At 41.2% G+C, this 21,688-nt stretch overlaps 1 protein-coding gene and 1 long non-coding RNA gene across 6 annotated transcripts; one reads left to right on the top strand and one right to left on the bottom strand.

Moving 5' to 3' along the window:
- Positions 1–249: 249 nt before the first annotated feature.
- On the bottom strand, positions 250–7,333 carry LOC129117990 (uncharacterized). Of its 3 annotated transcripts, XR_008533935.2 has the most exons (5): positions 5,903–7,333; positions 5,516–5,637; positions 4,018–5,058; positions 3,614–3,697; positions 250–283 (listed from the first exon to the last, which is right to left on the bottom strand). It is a non-coding gene; the product is annotated as an uncharacterized LOC129117990 (long non-coding RNA). The 3 variants fall into 3 exon arrangements; XR_008533934.2 differs by lacking the exon at positions 250–283 and having other exon boundaries at positions 2,562–3,697; positions 5,903–7,332; XR_013181303.1 differs by lacking the exons at positions 250–283; positions 5,516–5,637 and having other exon boundaries at positions 2,562–3,697; positions 5,903–7,332.
- Positions 7,334–7,441: 108 nt separating this feature from the next.
- On the top strand, positions 7,442–20,763 carry LAPTM4A (lysosomal protein transmembrane 4 alpha). 3 transcript variants are annotated; one of them, XM_054629079.2, is made up of 7 exons: positions 7,442–7,623; positions 14,195–14,315; positions 16,414–16,490; positions 16,583–16,705; positions 17,886–17,981; positions 19,357–19,455; positions 19,983–20,763. In XM_054629079.2, the coding sequence occupies exons 1-7, from the start codon at positions 7,525–7,527 to the stop codon at positions 20,055–20,057; spliced, it is 690 nt and encodes a 229-aa protein (XP_054485054.1). In that variant the 5' UTR covers positions 7,442–7,524; the 3' UTR covers positions 20,058–20,763. The 3 variants fall into 3 exon arrangements, with proteins under 3 accessions (XP_054485054.1, XP_054485053.1, XP_054485055.1); XM_054629078.2 differs by lacking the exon at positions 7,442–7,623 and adding an exon at positions 10,195–10,380; XM_054629080.2 differs by lacking the exon at positions 7,442–7,623 and adding an exon at positions 13,430–13,583.
- Positions 20,764–21,688: the final 925 nt, after the last annotated feature.

Genomic DNA, 21,688 nt, shown 5'->3' with positions numbered 1-21,688 from the left:
GCACATTATTTAATACCACTCTCTAATGTAGGCAAAAAAGAATACACTTCTACAACTAAATATTCTTGATCATAGGCTTTCCTAAATAATTGAAAAGCACCTTTCAGGGTAAATTAGGTGGCAATGTACAGCATGCCTGTGTGATTAATCTCTTTTGTCAGCAGTTAGGAAAGGGTGTATTGGTTGTTGCTTGTTTGATATGGCTGTGGCAGTGCCTGGAGCCTTCCAGTACCACATCCCCCAGCAGTGCTGCTGCACAGGCTCCCAGGGATGCAGAAGTGCTCTTCAGTGAGAGAACAGAATTTACAAAAACAACCAAATCAGAACACAAAGCTCTAAGCAACTCTTGTCAACTTCCATTCTTTCACTTCCCATTTGTCAGAGGCTGAAAAATCATCACACAGCTTAATAAATGGTCTCTGCAGTTGCTTTGAAAATCAGACAAAGCTTTGAGTTCCTGAAGAAACTCCCCTTCATCACCACATGTTCAGGTGAATCCCTGGTTTCTGTGCTTTTAGGACAGAGGCTGTGCAGATCATCAGCCTGCTCTGCTGCTCCTGGCTTCAGGAGGGTTAACTGGGTGTGCTGGATGTGTGCATTCTCCCAGTCTCTGATCTTTGCTAGCTGAAGACTATTGAAAATCCTCAGACAGAAGATTCAACATCCCCCCAACATGCTGAAGCACTGCTTGAGCTATAACTGAATGTTATTCCTTAGAAAAGTAAATAGAGAGTAGTTCTCTCTGGTCATTCAATAACTCAGTGCAGTCTAATTGCTAGTTCATGGGCCAGGTCCAGCTGGCACCCCCTGCCTTTTCCCTAAGCAATTCATTAGCTGCTTGAGGGGCACTTGCCTTAGGAACAGCCAAAAGCTCTCCACATGCCTGCAAATGGCCCAGCAACTGGAAATTGAGCCTCTGGTGCAGCCACAGTGTGGGATGTGGGATGAAGTGTGGCTGGCAAACGTCTATGATCTCATTAAGGGCAAGCAATTAATTGTTACAGCTGCAGCTGTAAATGATGAAATACATGGCTTTAAGTTTCCACTTTCTCCTAAACTCAGTCTGCTCTATTTTTCTAATGATGCTCTTTCTTGTGGGCAGCTCTTGAAGGGGGAAGATTGGCTATATCCCTAATAAAAGAGCCGTGTCCAGATGTGATGAATCCATAGGCATTAAGATGTGGCTGATTATGTAACTGACAAGCTCCTGACCTACAAAGTTGTGTTTACTTGCAGGCAGACAGCAGGATGCAGATGTAGAGGCTGAAGGTTCACACTCAAACCATGGTGTAACACTGCCAGGGTAAAGACAGGCAACCATAGAGAGGAATTTGGCCTGCTGTTCCATAATTATCCATAACTGTAATTGTCTATAATTATCATCAAGGTCCCACCCAATGTGGAGATCAGTGGCACAGCCAACACGTGCACAAGCTGACTAGCAGGTAGACATGCTAATTGCCTGGCAGGAAATAATTTCTTTGCTATGCTTACAACATGGGCCTACTCTGTAGTGCTGAGTATTTTCTAAAGGTAAGCTGAATGTTGTGAGAGAGGTTTTTTAAGTCATGGGCCACAAAAATCAGATATAGGAAACCTTGTCCTTCTTTGATTGTACTGAATGAGACCCAGGGATCTTTTCAAGGTAAAATGAACTTTCTAGTATGTGCCATCCCTGACATTCAGCCCTGCAGGTGTTATTGCAAAGGAAAGATCCTCCTGTACTGACTGCACAGACACTGTAATGCATTGATCTCAGAAACAACTCTGTGTCTTCTGGGGAAAAGGCCACTGTAAGAGTAATTGACCCCTGTGTCATCCCACCAAGAGTGTATCAGAAACTTGGCAAACACTATTTTCTATCAAACTTTAATTCTCCTAGTACACATGATTTTCCTTTGGTGGTGGTTCTGTGCAGCACACCTTGCAGGGACTCACGATAAACGGCTTCATCGAGCTCTTCTGGCAGCACCAGTCTCCTGCCACTGTGTTCCTTCTGGACACCTGCTGGTGTCCCCAGCTGCAAAGCCAGTCAAGGAGCTCATGTGTAAAGAAACCACAGCCATTAGGGGGTGACTCCCCGCCTCCCTGAGGAGGCAGTGTTCAGGTGCTCAGGCTCCTCCTGCTCACCCCGCCAAGATTCATGGAGGGGCAAATCCAGGCTGAGGCCGGAAGGGAGAGGCTGCCAGTGAGTACAGGAGATTTTCAATTTCCAGTGCTCACTGTTGTTCATGTGAAAGCACTGAGATATTGCAAGTACCATTTTAGATCGTGTTATTTTTAGACATTTTCATAGCTCCTCAACTGTGTGGAGGCTGCTATAAATGAACCACAGCTCTTTTAGTTTTGAATATTTTGATTATCTAAATGAAGAAAAGAATTTTTATTCGGTGGTTAAGACTTAGAAAATCTGAGCATACAGTGAGTAACCCAGAAACAGTCCTGGGTTTAGAGAAACTTTATATCATGCTGTCATATTTTAGCTTATTTTCTAACCCTGACTTTCTGACCCATCTGTTATGAGTTTAAAAGGTTTGGAACTGAGTTAAACTGACTCATACTGGTAAAAGATAATTCATATTGTTAACAGCAACCAACTAGAACAAATAGTACAGAAGCTTGGAACATTACATTAGGAATCCCAAAATGAAGTTGATTAATTCAGTAAACAAGAGTAAAATTCAATAATCACAAAACTCATTGTGATACATTTTTATTACTTTCTAGTCCTTTTTACAAGAAACCACTGATCTTCCAAATTAGGCTGTTTTCCTACAAAACTAATCTTGGAGAAAAAAGATGGTAAAATTTGTTAATGCTGACTTCAGGATATCTGTGATTTTGCTGTATGAGTCACCAACAGGCAAGCTTCTCCCTGACTAATTTATATGAGGGTTTTTTTCCTCTCATTGATATGTTAATCCATTGCTTTTACTCGAGTACATTCTTCTCTTTTTTAAGGAAGCAAAAAGTCGATCCATACTTTCAGCCTGGGTATTTTTCACACCTTCTGCACCAGTTCTATAGATTTTTCTAAATTCTGCTGAGGGGATACAGTATACTTTATATTGCAGTTTCCGTGTAAAGATACTACTTTCTCTGTGACGTTGAAAAACTTTTTAAATCTAAAAATGTTTGTTCAGCATGGAAAATAACCAAATCTGAGGAGCTAACTAACCATTTCTCTCTTTTTTTGGTTTTTTTTTGGTTGGGTTTTTTTTTTTTTTTTTTTTTTTTTAGTTTTAGAATGCAGAGTAGCAGGCACATGCATAAAGTTATAGGAAAAAAAATTAAAAATAGCAGTAGCTTGTTCCTGCCCTCATACTCAAGTGCCTTCCATTTGGGATGGAGGAGCTCCAACATGTCCTGCACTGCACCTTTTATCTCCTGGCAAAGAAGCCAATGGACAAGGTGTTCCTGTAACTTTGGTTGACCTGTAGTAGTGTTGGTCAGATCAGATCATCTCACTGTGCCTCTGTTTCTGAACCCCCATCAGGACAATATTTTCACTAGAAAGTGATGTGAGCTCTGCCCGAGGTTGCATATGATTATCAGTTCAGAGTCTGTAGGTTTCCATTCACACAACACAGCAAATGCTGAAGCAGAACAGCACCTTATTCTTCAAAATCTTGCCATCCTGGCTATAGTTCAGTGTGTGGTTACAGCATTCAACCCCCATCTTCTAGCCAAGGACAGACTGAAGAACAGCACAAAAGAGAGAAAATATGGTATTACAAAAATTAGCAGAAAACAGTCTTAGTGCTGCATTGTTTTGACATCTTGCAAGTGCAGGACTTGAAATTTTTGAAGAAGTTGAAGCCTGGTCTCTCATTTACCTGACCCTAGCTGTTTTGCTGTCACCTTATTAAAATCTGATTATCCAAAACTAATTTGTGTTTGGTAAAACATTGTCAGGCTCTCTCAAGACAGAAGTGCAAATCTCCTGTCTAGACATGGGTTTTGAAAGCCCGACTAGTTTGGCTAATGAGGAACACCTCGATATCAAACCCTCCCTACCTGCTGAGAGGGAAGGAGTTAAAACGTCCTGCTGGTAAAGGAATCCCAAGCATTCTTTTGCAGCTGCTTCTGACTTGCAGATCTGTGTATGGCTTCCTGCTCTTACTGCTGTGGATGCTTTGGTCCTGCATGCCATGGTCTGTTCGTGAGGAAGTTTTATCACTAGTACTCGCTGATTCTCTGAGATTTTGCTCGGTCTGTCATGACTGTAAGCTGAGCCCAGAGTTTTTAATATATTTAGCCTCAGAAATCCTCTTTGAACTAGCAAAAAGGAGAGAATTAAGGCTCAGCGAGAAGGAAGTCTCTTGCCTGAGGTCATCTGGGCTGCTTGTGGCAAGGAAGAACTGGAATCTTTCACAGAGGGTAGGACTAAAATCATTACCCTATCACCTCTTCCCTTAAGTACAAGAAACAATGCCATCATTCTCAAAATACTCTTTAAATCGTTCTTTTCCTTTTTTTTTTTTTTTTGGAGGATAAAGTGGAGAGGTTTTTTTTATGCAAATTCAATAGTTCCACATCAGCTTTTCCTGCTGTGGAAAGCTTCTTTGTGATGTTAAATGAGATTCACATTATTCTTCCCAGTATCTTTGTTGCCGAGTATAACAAGCAGCGTTTGCAGAGTATAACAAGCAGTGAAGCTCAAGGGAATCACATCATTTTTTATTCTGAGTCTGGCTGACAAAGATATGAACACTTAATTAAGATTTCTTTCATCTCATGAAAATAGCCCTGACAGTCTGAGCCTGAGGAGAGCTTGATCTTAGCGAAGGCAGTGTCCAACTGCAAGCTCTTAGCTGGAACACTTGCCCTCACAAATCGCTTGAACTGGGAGTGGGATCTAAAGGTTTCCAAGTGGATGTCCAAACTTTGAGGGAGGGGCTCCTCCTTTAATTTCTGGCTCATTCTAATCCTGTGAACTCCTGCTTCACACAGGGACAGACCAACAGGAAGGAGAATCTCTCAGCTCCGCAGAACAATGCCATCAATTCAGGCATGCATGCAGCAGGAATAGTTGGCTTAGGCTTCCCAAAGTGCTATCTGTGAGAAAAACGATTTTTTAAATGACTGATTACAACAAAATGCATTCTTTTTTCTATTTTTTTTTTTTTACATGGACACGTGTATATTGATTAAAATTAGTCCCTTCTTGTTACATTAAATCAGTGTTGATAATTATGCATCTGTGCACAGGGCTGAGAACATCATAGCACTAAAGAAACAAACAATAGTTTGTAAGAGGATCATTACAGCCATCTCAGCAGCACTTACAACATGTTTATTCAAAAATGAAATATGCCCTAAGGAAGAAAAACACCAACTATGGAACTCTGGGGATTTAAAATAAAAAGGTCACTTTTAAAGCCCTTAAGTAAATAATTTCAAACAACTCAGCAACAGCTCACATTAGAAACAGACTAGGCAGCTAAAGCAATAAAATGTGTTAATTGTACAATCTGGAATGTATCAAAAGGACAACCACTGTCACCCCCATTACCTTCTCATTGTTCAAAGTGAAAAAACTCAGTACTGACGTCCATCTTGGTGTATATAAGGCACAGCAAATATTTATGGTTCTGTGTCTCAGACTGTGCACTGCCAAGAAGGAAATACTTGCAGCTGCAAGTAGAAGGTTAAATAAACTGTGTGCACTTCTGCACCAACAGCTCAGGTCTCTCCAGAAACCATGGGGTCAGGGGAAGTTTACAGATCCTGCTCCATGTGGGAACAGGAGACTGTGTGTCTAAGTGGTGGCGAAACTTATCACATACACAAATGAAGACAGCACTTGGATTTACACACGTTATTTCTAATTAACATATTCAAAAGTGCAGCACCCGCAGGTTTCAGTGGAACTAATGAAGCATTTCCATTACCCACTCACCAGCAGGAGCTTGAGTAGGGCTTGGAGTCACCAACAAAGTAAAGCACTTCTGTGGACTAAATTTCACCTCTTCTGTTTTCCCTCTGGATGGCATATGCTCTTAGCATGTAACACAGTCTTAATATTATTCTTTAATCCAAGGAATTAAAAGAACAGCAAAACGGTTCACGTGAGCTAAACCTTCTGTAGCGAAATTCAGCAAAAGCAGGAGGATGTTGGCAGCAGCTCAAAGCAGACCTCTTCATGCTCTGCCCAGGTGTCACGGTTTAATAATGGTACTTCTCAGTTCAGGACCCCCGCTGAGACCTTCCCAAACCACACACTGCTCCTTCTCACTCCCCCTTCCCCTCATCTTTCCTGTTGCATTGGGATGGAGTTGAGAATTAGAGGCACAACAATATACTGGAAACATCAATGAGATAAGAAACCTGCCCCCGCTCCCAATACACAATACCAGTCGGCTCCCTCCTCCACGTTTTCTCCACAGGAAAAAACCCTTTTCCCCTGCTCCTGGCAATGATCAATGATGTGAGCTGGGACAGAATAACCTCCACATCCGAGCCACGCTCCCTCCTGGCACCTGCAAAAAAATTAACACTACCCCAGCTGGAATCAGGACATCAGGAGACATTACTTACTCATTACTATATTAGAATTAAGGGCTGTCCATAATCACAAAATCAATTAGGTCGGAAAAGACCTGTGAGATCATCGAATCCAAACCATGACCTAACACCATGTCAAACAAGACCATGGCACTAAGTGCCACGTCCAGTCTTTCTTTAAACACCTCCAGGAACACTGACTTCTGGTCCAACGTCTCATCACCCTTTCAATGAAGAAATTCCTCCTGACGTCCAGACTAAACCTCCCTGCCGCAGCTTGAGGCCGTGTCCTCTAAATCTGTTGCCAGCTGCCTGGTAAGAGGCAGAAGAGGCCGACCCCACCTGGCTACAGACTCCTTGCGGGGAGTTGTAGAGAGCGGTAAGATTCTCTCTGAGCTGTCTTTTCTCCAGGCAAAATACCCTCAGCCGTTCCTCCTTCTACTCCAGCCGCTTCACCAGCTCTGTTGCCCTTCTCTGGACATTCTCTACAACTTCCATGTCTCTCCTGAACTCGGGGCCACAGAACTGAGAATTCGAGCCACCTCTCACCCGTGCTAAGCACACGGGAACGTCTCTAGACAACGCAGTTTTCCGCATAGGTTTTTCGCTACGTCCCCGGCTGCCAAGTTCCGGTTCTCCAAACACCCGGCGAGCTGCTCCCTATGCGCCAGGCGAGCAGGGCAGGGCAGGACTTTTTCCTGCCAGACCCGCCTAAGGGCCGGCGGCAGAGGCGGGCAAAGCCCAACATGGCGGAAAAGACACCGCCCCCACCTCAGGTGCGGCCCCCGCCGCCGCAGGTGAATGCGGGGCGTCTGTACCAGACTACTGTGATTGGTTAGAGGTGCTGTCAATCACCTGTCACCACGGCAACAAAGGCCCGCCCTGCGATACTCTCTCGGCGGTTGATTGGTCAGGACGGCGGTGACGCGCGCCGGGGGGTTTTACGGTGTTCGGTGTCGGGAACTGCTTGGAGAGGGCGGGTGGTGCGTCCGGCGGTTGGAGCTGCGCGCTGCCGCCATGACGTTCAAGCGGAGTCGTGACCGCTTCTACAGCACCCGGTGCTGCGGCTGCTGCCATGTGCGCACCGGCACCATCATCCTGGGCACCTGGTACATGGTGAGAGGCGGGGGCGGACGGCCGGCGGCTGGAGGGGCGGCGGTGGGGGCCGTGCTCAGCGCGCGTGCGCGGGGTGCTCGGTGGGGCGGAGGAGCGGCGCCCGCGCGGCCGCTCTGAGGGACCGCGCGCGTCCCGCTCCCGTCCCCGCTCCTGTCCCGCTCCCGTCTCGGGCAGCCGTTCCCTGTGCTGGGGCGGTCGGGGGAAGCTGCACCAGGGGATTTCCTGGGGTTACCCGGTGGGGCTCGGGTCCCTCTTCTTTCCCGAGGTCTCCTTCGGGCTAACGAAGTCCTGCTGTCCCTCGGCAGCCCCCCTTGATGTGTTTGCAAAAAGAAAGTGAAGACAAAGTTCAGAGTGTTTTAATCTGTGTTTCAGAGAGATTGTGTTACTTTTCTCTTTCTTGGTTTGGAGGGGTTGAGACTTGAATACAGTACTGAGCGTGTAAGGGAGGAGATTGGGAGACAGTGGAGTTCGGAGTGTGTAATAGGGGAATAAGATGACGTACCCGTGAGTGGTGTGCAACCTCTGAGAGGAAGATGAGTGTCCCCCACTTTGTGGCAAGGGAAGTTCCTGGTTATTCCATACTCTGTTCCTGAAACAGTGATTGAAAAGCAGTAGAAACAAATTTGGCTCCCAAAACGCTGCCATTTTTCTGACTGGTGAGTGCTTTCTCTCCGAGGAAGAGCTGTGGTAGTGCGGGCGAAATACTAGAAATAAAGTTCTGAACTAGGGCGAAGTAGAAAAGTGAAAACAGTAGCAGCAAGTTAAAGGCCTGGAGCCCTAACTTCCCTTGGTTCCCTTAAAGGGGGCCTGAACTCCCCTTTATTGAAGTAATTTCCTCATCCTTCCTTCCCCTTAACCCTCGTGGGCAGTAAAAATGAGAGGATAGTTTACAAAAGTTGCATCATACCTTTTCTGTTCTTCTGAAGCTGTAATCAAAAGCTGTGTTCTCCTCTGGCCTTCTCCGAATTGTAAGAAACAAACAACGCTGAATTTTTGTGTTGATATGAAACAGCCATGCACATAAACTGCCTTTAGAGGCATGGGGGTTTGATTTTGGGGAGCTTATGGTTTATTTTCAACAAGTATGGGGAGGTCCTTTATTTTTATGCATCTTGGTCCCTCAGTTGGCAAAAAAAAAATGCACAGGCAAACAAAGTCGCTGGAGAGACAGGACTTGAGGAAAAGGGAGGGTAGGGCGTTGGAAATGTAACAAAAGCTTAGGGAAAAGGTATCTCTTTCAAAATGAAACTGGACAAAAGTCTTGGTGCCGATTAAGTTCCATTATTCATTTCAAAGGAAAAGGTCTATTGGAATTTTGAGAATCAAACTTTTGGAAACCTGCAAACCACCCTGTGCTGATGGATGGAGTTCAAGAATATGCTTCTGGTCCCTGAAGTAAAAGCATAAATCGTGAACAGCGAGGGGGACGGTGATCCTTGTTACAGAACAAAAGCACCTCGCTGCCTTCCGCACTGCGATTCCTGTTCGCGGGAGTGTCCCTAAACGCAGGAACTTGCTGGGGGCGGGGGACAGGGAGCTGTTTCCGTGGCCACAGACCTGGTAGCACTTCCAGTTTCTACCTCTCCTGCTGTGCTTATGTTTCCCCTCGTTGCCTGGATGCGGCACCTCTTTCTTCTTTCTGAATGGGTGCTGGGGACGGTGGCGGCTGCCCCGGGCACCCGTGGGGCTGCGGCTCCAGGGGCGGAGTGCGGCTTTGATCTCGTGTGACCGCAGCCGCTCGGTCGCTGCAGGGAAAAGTAGAGCTGAGTTCAAGGTAGCAGGGGGCATGCAAAGTGCGAGTTTTTATTAAAAAAAAAAACCAAAAACCCTGTGTATGGAACACTTTGTTAAGCCGTGCGTTGAATATTTTTATCCAGTTCTCGGCTGTCACCTGGGTAAGGGTGAGAACTTTAACGTCTGGCAACAGCTGTTTGAGCTGGAAAAGGTTATAACGTGGTGGTCTTCCCTAATGCTTTAAAATCAGAATTCAAATATAGATTACACTTTTTTTGAAGGTAAAATACAGTTTTGACAGTGAAAGTTAAATTTAATTGCCTTCTGCCAAGCTTTAAAAAATTGTCCAGAACATGTCAGATTTTTTAGACGTGTTAATTAATGCCCCATTTACGAATAGCTCTAACTTAGTCTTTCAGGTTCTTATGAGAAGTATTTCTAAATCAATTAAGTAATCTCTGCTTTTAAGTTGCAGTGGGACAAGTAGTAATAACTTCATGTGTAGGGTGGTGTTTTTTGGTTTGTGGGTTTGGTGGGGCTTTTTGTTTGTGTTTTGTGTGTTTTGGTTTTGTTGGGGTTTTTTGAAGGATGTAGCTTTTTGGAGAGGGAGAATGTTTTGTTCAAGAATAGTTTTATTTTACTGAAAATCTTGCTATTTACTGTATAAATTGTGTTCTTGTGCAGTGCAGTCCTGAAGGAATTTGCTATCAAACTTAAAATGGAGTCTCACAGCAATCTACTCCAGATGTTTTAGTAAGATAAGACTTCTGTCTACTTAATACATGTGTTATTCTTACATAACCATTTCTTTAGGCATTTTCCTATTCCTTGCTATTTGTGTACTTTTAAATCATGCCTGTAATTAACTTTGCTCCTTACTGGAACAGTTTTATTACTGTCCTTGCTGTGTGCTTCTGCAAGTCCAGAGAGAACCAGGACTACTTTCTAAAATGTCTGCTGCTGATGCTGTGTGAACAGAGTGTGTCTCAAGCACAGTTCTGTCTGTGTGCTGCTGCTGTTTGTGTACGTATCAGTACATAAAAGTGTATTTACCAAAAGACAAGTTAAGAACATTTCTGGCAGAATTGTACTTGAGTTCCAGGTCTGATAAAGCTTGGTTAGCTCTGCAACACCCACTGCTGTTCTGTGTAGGAAGGAAAAAGAAACCTCCTGTTCCTCTCTCCATAATTGCAGTCGTGTTGCTTTGAAGTTTGTTTCTTCCTGTAAACTTTCATATTGGGCACTGCACTTTCCAGAGACCGGAAGCAGGAACACTGCCCTGGCAAAAATGGGATCAGAGTTCAGTAAACAGCATAGAAGCCAATAGTATTGTTCTGGAGGGAGGGGCTGCTGCCTTCTGGCAGCAAGCTTCAGGGCTGCAGGCAGTGATGCAATTGCTGCTGCTTAGCAGGAGCATGAGGGGGGTCTCTGCAACTGTGTGTTCACTGAACCACATTGGGACTAGTTATACTGGCTCGTTTCTGTCAGTCTGGTACTGGTACTCCTAGAGGCTCTGAAGTACCCTATGTAAAATTACTCTTCTTCAGTTTTTACTATTTCAATATCATAATAAATCAAACCAAATCAGAATCTCCATCTTGTTTGTGTTTTTTTTTTTTCCTTTTTTTTCCCCTTTGGAAACATGTCTGGAGAAAAAATACTGGAAAAGTGAAAGGAAAATGAGTGTAGTAGTGCAAGGCAATTTCCCTCTTTCCCCTCATGAAAGGATATAAGCAAATTCTAAGTAGGAATTCTTGGTTTTGCCCAAGTCCCTCTGAGTGCTTGGGGAAAACTTGACTTCATGCTTGGGCCTCCAGAGAGTTGAAGCACTTAGCTGATGAGGCATAAAGTGCACCCTGTGGAGATAAAACTCACTAATTAAAAAGCTAATGCTTCTTAAGAGTTCCACAGTCTTTGAGTTCTAATCATATGGGGAGCTAATATTTCTGTTACAAGTGTGTAATAAATGATGACTTTCTACTTGAGAATTTGAAATTTCAGCGATTTGAATTTTGATACAAGCTACACCAAACTATTAAACTTGGCTATCCCAGATATGAAAACGTAAAATACACTCCTTAAACTATTACAAAACTAAATTAAGGTTATTTTCATCTTAATGGGATTATTTTTTAAATAAGAACTTGAACATGCGTTTTGCAAACTTTTTTTGTTACTATTTTTGATTTCTTAGCAAAAAAGACCAGAATGATGCTGCTGAGATTTCTGAGGTGTTATTTTAGGGTGCTGCCATATCCACTGAGTGCTGTCTTGTCAGGCTTAGGGTTTTTTGAGGTTTTTTTTTTTTTGTTTTTTTTTTTTTTTTTTTTGAGGGGGAGATGGTGACGGGTTTAATCCTCATACTGAGGCACACATGAGTTTCATTTTTTCTGACTTCTCTATGTAAACATACATTTGATTTGCAGTGAGTATATACTTAAAATCTCTAACAATGTTCTGTGGTCCAAACCATATTCTTGCTGCCTGTTACACTGATTATTTTGAAACTAACCTTGTGGTCTTGCTGTTATCAAGCTTCTGGGAAAGAATGGAAGTAGTTAAAATAGAGGCTCTGGCTCTGTAGGTCTTGATCATATTTAACATGAGTTTCAATTAATTGCTCAGTGTTGTGATGGATTTGTAAACAGTAGTAATGGAGCGCTGGAAACTCTGAGGTGTTAATTGGCCATGGTTTTGGTTTGTTACTTGTTTTTGTTTAGATTTGTTTTGGTTTGTAACTATTTTTATTTTGTCTCATTGATTCTAATAGATTGGATTTTGAATGACTTATTTTCTGTTTTACTCGAATACTATTTCAGGTTGAGAAAATAAACCTTTAATACTTGGAACTACACTCAGTAACTAGTGAAATTACCAAAGACTTCGGTACACTGAATTAGGACCACAGATCAGATGAAAATAAAAAAGAAAGTGACAGATGGAGAATTACAATCTCAAAATTCTGAGGCATTCAAGTTCTTCAGTACTTCTGTAGTAATTCAGGTGTTGCTTACTCCTTATCCTGAGGCAAATAGTAATGAGTTTGACTGCCATGACAGGCTATGTATAAACAAGAAATGATTTAGTTGTAATTGAACATGTACTTTTGTGCTTTATAAAGTAGAGATCAATATTTCAGCTGCCAGAGACATGAACCTTGACTTAGGCTTTTTGAAACAAGTACAGTGCAGAAAGGTATTTTCCAACATACCCAGTTCAGTCACTGAGAGGAGGAAATAGAGGGTTGAAAATGCAGAGAACATTGAGAGCAGAAGGCCAGAGTACAGAAGGATGAAGCAGGTGGGAGATGAAAGTGTTCCATATTTTTCACGAATAGTGAAGCAAAATAAGATTTGAAAATGAGACAGGTGAGCAACTTGACAGTTTGCCCTTTAAGAAGTACCCTGTGAGGGTGAAAATAAGTGCAGTTCTAGGCTAAAGATATTGGTGGTTAAACAGAGTTCTTCACTGCCAGCTGTTTTGGCTACAATGTTTTATATAAAATGCCTTATAGAAATACAAGTGGCTCAAAATAGCTGGAAATTCTAGTAAATTTGTGTAATACATGATGAGATGATTGCATTTCTACAAAGTGAAATGCACTACCGACTTTAATTCCACTGAAGGCTTCTTTTAGCAGAAAGTGCAAGCAAGCTTATCACCATATATCTGTAAACCCCAGGGGAAAAAGAAGAAAAAACTAATAAAAACAGTAAGGGGAAAAAAGTTATAGGAACTGTGAGTCTCAAAATTTTTACAAGATTCGGATTTTTTTTCCTTTCTGAAATCTTCAGTAATTGTACATAGACTTGCCACCATCAATGATTTCTGGAACCATGTCCATAGAAGAAGAAATACCTGGCAAATATTCTTCAGTTGTTAGAAACTACAAACCAGTTTTCTTTTTCTTTTGAGGCTAATTGGAAGGGATCCTGCTTCTGGTGGTGACAGTACTGAATACTGATTGGAAAATGTCTGCAGCTAGAAAAGACCAGCACGAGGTTTTTTTTTGTGTTATGCAACCTTTGGCATGTGTCTCCAGATACTAGTAACAGAAACTATGTCCCTGTAAACCTTGGATACCTTATAAATGCTGTCAAGGCAATTTTACAGAAGCTTCAGCTACTTCTGATTCTTTGAGCTCTTACTGAAGACATTTCTGGTGTGTAGCAAAATGGGGCAACAGAAGGAGTCTTAAGTGGCAGCGTGAGGGAGGAGAAAGACTGGTGAGCACACACTGTGGGGGTTGATCTTTGTGTGAAATTTTTTAACTTCCCCTGTGGTTGTGTGGACCTTTTTGATAAGGTGAGGTTTTAATAAGTGACCTGGGAAGCAGAGGAAAGTCTTCTCTCTAGCTTATTAAGGCTGAAATGTGGCAGAAACCCAGTAACTTATTGGTATGTTAAATTAACTCAATTTGTTGTAGAAAGCAGAAATTCTTTCAAAATATTCCTCATTCTGTACCTTTATCTTCCTGACCATTTTTAACTGTTTCCAGTTTTTCAGTTCACAAGCCTGTACATTCATCAGGCAGCATCAGCTTAATTATGTTATTTGAATCCCTAGGAATCTTACCATCCCCTCGATTTGCAAAGTTATTCAGTGGTGATTCATTGAACCTAGCAAGTGCTCCACACTCTTTGGGTTGTTTTAGTAGTCATTTAATTAAATGAGCTTGAAATTTAACTGTAAGTTGGGCTCTTTTTTTTTTCTTCTTCCACATACAGGCAAAGAGAAGAGTTTATTTTTAACTGAAATAAGGGATTATTAGTGGTCATTAAAAACATCTTAGCTGTTGCAAAGTAATTAACCTTGAGGTAACTGTGATCTCTCTCAGGTGGTGAACTTGCTGATGGGCATCTTGTTGACAGTAGAAGTGACTCATCCAAATATGGTTCCAACTGTTGATATCCAGTATGAAGTCATTGGAAATTACTATGCTTCCGAGAGAATGGCTGGTAGGTCTAGAGCTCTGCTGGCTGATGGGAATATACAGCATGCACTACCATGGATTTGTCTTACACTAGGTTGTAATATATGCATACGACTTTTCAGAAATATGGTTATCTTGTTTTCTGAATTTCTCTTCAATTATTCTGGGATCGAATTCTTCTACAAGAATAAAAACAAAGCTTTATGGATTATTATTATTATAACTTCATTTTATACCCAAGCATTTTAAGTCACGAGATTTCTTGGCCTTCTGATACTTTGAGTGTTGAAGTATGTGTGGGACATCTCTGACTCACTTTCTCCATAAACATTAATTATCTTTGCTGACTCAGTAAAACAAGCAGCAGAAAACAAGTTTAAAGACTTTTCTTCAGAATTTTTGGTCATCTTCATAGATCAGGAAATACCTTAGAGCTCCTGCATATGAATTTACTGAGAAGAAAACCATGATACCTTTTGAAGAAGAGAGGAACAATTGGGATGCCAAGTATTTGAGTGAAACCAAAGTGTTTCTTGAAGTTTCACCTGCAGAATAAATGAGAGAAAGCACCTTGAGCAGAATTGTGCCCACTTTTCACTCTTTTACTAAGTGTATATGTATACAGCTGTAATTGGTGTCAAGCTTTTTAATTATTGTATCTGTAAACTTGAGCATATGCGTTGCTTCTCTTGGTTTTAAATGTGCAGAAATGTTTAGTTTAGTATGGCACTTCTAATCTACCTCAGTCTGTTGTATTACATGAAAATTTAGAGAGGGTCAGATTCAGCAAAGTTAAATAGAACAGCACAAAACTGGTTTTGAGCATTTTGGATTAATTGTTCATGACCTGAGTTGAGGATCTGTCAGTTCTGACCTGTGACTGTAACTCACATTTGGTACTAATGAGATGGGAGTGGGAGCAAGGACCAAATTCTTCATGAGGCTAAGATATTAAGTAAAATCACAGCAGATGTCTGTAAAATGTCATATGACCTGTAAAGGCCTTTGGGGTACTTGGTAGCCTTAAGCTTACGTGAGTGAAAGATGCTTTTGAAGCTGAAGGTGCATTCTTCACTCTTTAGTGTAAAATCTATCACATGCTTTTGACTTAAAAATTCTTATTCCTTATGTTGGGATCTGGGCTGGAGGGCTTTGTGTGTGTGAAAGAACCTTACAGGTGTTATTGTACTAGTGTATATTGTGAGTAATAACTCCTCAGAAGACAGCCACGCTCGCTGGTGATTGCTGAGACTTATGTCTGATCAACACAGTGCATTTCAGACATGGGGGGGCTCTTCCTTGATGCCATCTGTGTATGTAGATATTAATTGCAGAGTAGAAAGGATTCTCAGATAATCTTTTTCAAACAGAACAAAAAAATTTTGGCTTCAATACTGCTAAAACCCATTTATTTACCATATCTATAGACTCTCAGGCTGCTTTCTTTGTGTTTCAAAAAGAACAAGTTTAATCTAACTTGCGGAAAGCAGCTCTGCTTCTGTAATCAGTAACTGTGATGCACAAGGAGAATCTTTATCATGCAGCTTCCATGAATGTCCTGGATTTTGCTACAAATTGGTTTCTGTTCAACTGCCTTTTCTTGTAAATAGTGGGATACCTTCCACACAGTGATTTCCTGTTTTCCTTAGTGTTACTGAAGGAGCAGTGCTGCTCCCACTGCCAATGACCAAATTATGTAACCAAACCATTTTCAAGTGTAAAGGTTGATAGTGTGCTAGCTTCACTTAAGATTCTGTCCAGTTGTAAAGTTAATCACTCACATACTTTCAGCACTGACACATATTGCAAATCAGCATCATTATGGTGCATTACTGTCAAACTATGTCAAGCTTCTAATTGGTGTTCCTGGGCTTTAGTCAGGCTTTTGATTAAGGCAGAGGGGTTTTTCCAAGCAGTTGTAGGTTTTCTTGAACCAGATCTTTTTTTGTTATGAAGGATTTGAATTACTCTATTCTGCTGCTGGTAGTTGGCATGGATGAGTCAGTTGGGAACAGATCATAGTAATGGATAAAGCTTGGGTACCTGTCAGCTGCAGTGTGACAGCTCCAGGAAATGACTGATTCTTACTGGTTTTTTTTTTTTGTTTTTTTTTTTTTATGCAGAAAATGCCTGTGTACTGTTTGCTATCTCCCTCCTCATGTTCACAATCAGTGCAATGATGGTGTATGGTGCCATTGCTGTAAGTATATTTATAATCCATGGTTTGAGAGTTGCTACTTGATTTTTTTTAACTAAATAATTTACATGCTCCTCCTTTTTTCTATTTCTTAGCATCGTGTAGGCTGGCTGATACCATTTTTCTGTTACCAACTCTTTGACTTTGTGCTCAGTTGTCTGGTTGCCATCAGCTCTCTAACCTACTTGCCCAGAATCAAGGATTACCTGGATCAGTTGGTAAGTATTCAGCTCAAATTGATATTTTACATTTGAAATTAAAGATTTTTTTTAATTGGATCAGTGACTGAGCTACACTTCCCTTTGCATAAGAAAAAGGAATTCAGCCTGCAGCAGCCATAGGTGGTTATTAGGGGCATGGTAGCTTACCAGAGGTGGAAGAGTTAAAGTAGTCATTGCTCCCTAAAAGGAAAGCCAGGGAGAGTAAGGAAAGAATTGTGATGGGAACTCCTGGTTTAAACTGTGTTGGCTACAATTGGATTTGAAAGTGTGTTCTTTAACACACTTACCTGTGCCTTTTAAGCAGTGGGGCTCAATGGCACATTTGCTACTGCAGATTAAAAATGTGTTGACCCTTATTTGGTAGGGAACAGGAAGAGAAGTATAGGTAAGGACTGTAGAAGTGTAGGTAAGGGTTCCCACAGCATTACACATGGAATCTGAGCTTTCCTTTTTACATTCTGTGTGTCTCTTCTCAAGTTGCAACAACACTTTCTAAGGAAACTGCAGTGGAGTTCTCACTAACACTGCCTGTGTTTTAACTGCAAGAAGAGTCAATACATAGAATGTACTGGCTGCATTGACAGACCATGAGCTCTGTCTGGCTGGTGCTGTGATTTGTTCAAGTAGATGTTTAAAAGCAAGTCCTTTTTAAAACAGATAAAATCTTGGATTGGTGTTTGAGAGACACTTTGTTATTGTGGTCAGGGAAGGAAAAGAGACAGGTTTGCAGAAGTTCTCTGTTTTTGCTCCCCCAAGTTTGGGGTGACATCTTACACTGCACACCAGTGTGTTACAGGTTGGACTGACAGGATGTAATTAACAGTAAGTCATTAGAGTTGTAGAGGACCATGAGTACAAATACTGTCCTGCAGCTGTGAAGAAGAATCTGTGTTGGCATGAGACTGATGAAGTGACACAGGGACACAAACTGTACGGTAGTGATCTGTTCTTGTGGGACAGAGACAGGATTAATACTGTGCTTTGTGGGAGGATAAAGAGGAAACTTGTTAGAAATGGAACTTTTTGTTTCAGGGGAGTAGTTTACACAAGGGTTTGTTTTATTTGGTGTGAAGTTTGGATATTTTTCTATCATATTAGATTGTGCAGTGTTCATTCTTATCCCTTCCCTTTCTCTCCCTTCCCCCCCGTTTTGTTTTTTTTTTTTTTTTTTCACTAGCCGGATTTTCCATACAAAGAGGATCTCCTTTCTTTGGACTCCAGCTGTCTCTTGTTTATTGTTCTGGTGTTCTTTGTATTATTTATCATTTTAAAGGTAAGTTAAAACTTAATCATGTGTCTGTTTCAAGAGTTAATAAATATTAAGATGGTGTCAATCTGAGTTAATTCTCAATGCTGAATTTAGAACCCAGCTGCTTTCTTAATGCTGAGGTAAGAACTTCTTTGAGCACAATTGTTGGAATGTTCAGTTCCAGTATGACTTAGGTCTAATCTGTTGTGTACTGGTGTCTTCAGCTAACTTGTGTGTGTGTAGTGGGGTGTGCTTATGCAGCTCTGCCATTCCTAAGTAGAAAGAAGGAATGCAAAAAGACTTTTTGTCTATGTGGAAATAATTTTAATATTTGTAATTAGGCTTGTAGTGAAATAATACTGAGTCAATGTATATAAGTTTCTAAACAAAATGTTTAAAATCTCTCACTGTGCCTAGCAGACCAGAATGGAAGTTTTGGAAGGAAGGTGATGGAATGAGGAAACGTATAAGTTAATTCTAGACCTGCATCTTCCTCCCTTCTGAAGGGTGATAGTAGCAGGCACTTTCTTTCTGAAGATCTAAATAATGAGGCATTCATTTGGGTTATAAAAATTCTTGTGTAGACAAAGTATATTAGAGAAATGTATATTATAAATACATTGGCCATGATACTGTTCCTTTATTGCATTCAGGTTGCATTTAAGAAAAAATAAATAATGAAAAATATTTTTACTGATTTTCTATACTTTTTCCAAGAGGAATGTTTAACTGGGGAGAGTGAAAGCCTAATACAGTAGATAGCGCTTGTGTATTGATTGGGAAATTTGGTACCTTTTGTACAACAGTGCTAACTTGTCAGTGAGAGATTTGGAGAGGTTAATGTTACACAAATTAGTAATAAAAAACCCTTAATCCTCATCATATCATGATAATGTTTCTGCAGCAGTCAGTGTTGACTCGAAGTTCGGGGTTCACTGCTCTACGCTCTCGCTGCTGCCTCAGTTGTGTGTCTGAGCCCTCTCCTTAACACTGGCAGTTAGTTGGAGCTATAGTGCTAACTGGGGGATGAGTGGGATTCTACTGTTGGCCTCTCCTCCTCCTCCTCCTCCTGGCAGGCTTGGACTGAGATCTGCAGAAGCATCAGCCAGTTGGGGATTAATTTGATTAGCACTGCTGAGGCAGACAGAGATTAGTTGAATGGATCTGTGAATTCTTTTGCTAAAACCTGTGTGGTGCATCCTCTATGAGTCACTGTGAATGCAAAATGGGGAGCAACATATGTATGTGGCCAGGTCTGTGAAATAGCAACCATTCCTCAGCTATGTGTTGTCTAAGTTGATGTATGCTCCTTTTTATCATAGGAATGTCATCCAGCATCTAATTTCTGAATCGGCCAATGCTTATGAGGTGTTTAAAAGAAAAATCTCTCTTCTTTCAGGCATATCTAATTAACTGTGTATGGAACTGCTATAAATACATCATCAGCAGAAATTTGCCAGAGATTGCTGTGTACCCTGCTTTTGAAGCTCCTCCACAGGTAAAATCTCGTTTCAAGTTAAAAGGAAGCAGTATCATTCATTTTGAAGTAGAAAAATCACCACATCCATGTATGTTTCCAAGCCTTGTCCAGTTTTCTAAAGAAAGACTGGAAAGATAAAAAATTATAAAGCAGCTAATTTTGTGGCGGGTTATTTCTTAACTAAATTCTGAGTGTCTAAAAGAAGGGTCTTTAGAGAGGAGTCTTTGAATATTTTTCTTGTGGTAGAGGGAAACTTTGATTGCACCAGTCTGAACCTTCCTTGCTGCTTTGCAAAGTCAAGATGCAGTGGGGTGTGGAATAAAGGACCAAGGGTTAGGCTCAGCAGAGCAGTAAACTGCTTCTGCACCTTCTTTCACTTCCTCATTTGCTTACTAGGAACAGCAGTAAATTCTTAAAATAACTTTGCCTGCAACAGAGGATTAAGTTGCTGATGAGCCATGTATGCTTTTGTTCTCTTTTTTCTTTTTTTTTGTTTCCCATTTGAAATCTCTTGCATTAATCACTTCAAAATGTCTTCTCCTTAGTATGTTCTGCCAACCTATGAAATGGCAGTGAAGATGCCTGAGAAGGAACCTCCACCTCCCTACATACCTGCCTGAAGCAATTTTTATGTTCATTAACATCTGTACCAGCTTCCTGGGGGTTTTGTCTTTTAATCTTGCAAAACTGCTTAAGTAATAGAAATATTCAGGGCTTTAGGAGCAAACTGTTCTGTTTAAAATATGTTTGATATAAACTTACTAAGCAACACACATCTGAGAGTGATTTCATTTGCTTTAATTTTTGTTCTCCCTAATGCTCTTAAACATTTTATTGCCTTAGGGCCTTACACCTGCAAGAACTTATGCATGTGACTAACTTGTGGCTTTTAATAATACCAATTGAGCCACTCTGATTGAAGTTAGCTGTGATTATAAGTGTCTGCAGGATTATGCCCTTAATTTATATTAATTTTTTGTAAAGTAGTTCATAAAGACAATCTGATCGTGCAGCAAAATGACAGTTTGCCTTTATCCATTTTTTGGAAGGGGAAGGGTTTGAATGTGGTATATATGTGACTTTTTTTTACTTTGCACTTTTCTCATATGTTATCTTACCTTTTATTGTGGTTTTTTTGGTTATCCTTTGTCTTGAAACAGTATTTTTGAGGAACAAGTGAGGGTGGCACAGGAGTTCTATTACAACGAGCTGGGAATGCAAGAAAAAAAAATAGAAATGTGGAAGATGGTTGCATGCTTCTAATCTTCTATGTATTTTCCTCTTTGTGATAAATGATACTTAAATAAATCTTTTACAAAATGTTTACCAGTAGTGTTGGTTGATCTTTTTGGTGACTTTTTTGTTTAAGTGCTTCAGTGTGCTGCAGACAGTCCAGCATACTTAGTTGCAGGTTTAGTGGTTGATCCATGCTTCAGTAGAAGTCCTTATGTGGCTGGAGAACTTGGATTCTCTCTAACACACAGTCCTGTGTTAAAACCTTTGCATTTCAAATGCTTGGTGACTTACCCTTGTCTGATTGGTACTTACCCATGAACTGGGAAAAGGGAATTGTACTGGAGACTTTGAGCCCTTGGGGAAATCTGATGTCTGGTCAGCTCAGGCATTAAAAGCAGGACAGACACCCAGTAGGACTGCAACATTTACACTGGAAAATGTCCAGAGTTGTTGGAGATACGCCATAACTTAGTGATGTTCTATCATCAACAAAAAAACCAAACCAAAAAACCAAGGTACAAAAAACTTTCCACTCTTCCTCTTTTGTAGCAAGAGCTGTAAAGAGGTAAAAGATTATTTAATGATTTAGTATGGCTGAAGAAATAAAACACTTTACTGCTTTGGAAGAGAAGAGCCTCCTGGTGTTAAATTCTGGGAAAATGGATTCAAATTGTTGCAGTGTAGAATTTTTGGGGTTATTCCTGTATTTTCAATATGTATCTCTGTACACATTTAAAAATGCTCTGTTAGGGCTGTGCTACCAGCAGTAGTTTCCCCTTTTTAATGAACTCGGGTGCCACCTGTGAGAGCACTTTGAAGTGCAGTGGTCTCAGAGCCTCTCTGCCCTGTTCTGGCAGTACTGTCCTGGTGGTTACCCCAAGGGGGTACCCGGGGTGGGCCCAGTGCTGTTGGCAGCTGCACTCTTATTTCCAGATTCTGAGGAGCTGCACTGCATCTGAACTCCCACAGAGGCTCCAAACCCAGGGCATCTTTAGATGCTGCCACGGACTGCTTC

This window comes from Agelaius phoeniceus, chromosome 3 (assembly GCF_051311805.1).
Source record: "Agelaius phoeniceus isolate bAgePho1 chromosome 3, bAgePho1.hap1, whole genome shotgun sequence".
NCBI classification, from domain to species: Eukaryota; Metazoa; Chordata; class Aves; order Passeriformes; family Icteridae; genus Agelaius; species Agelaius phoeniceus.
The sequence above is the reverse complement of the archived record's forward strand: the minus strand, read 5'-3'. Positions and strand labels throughout refer to the sequence as shown.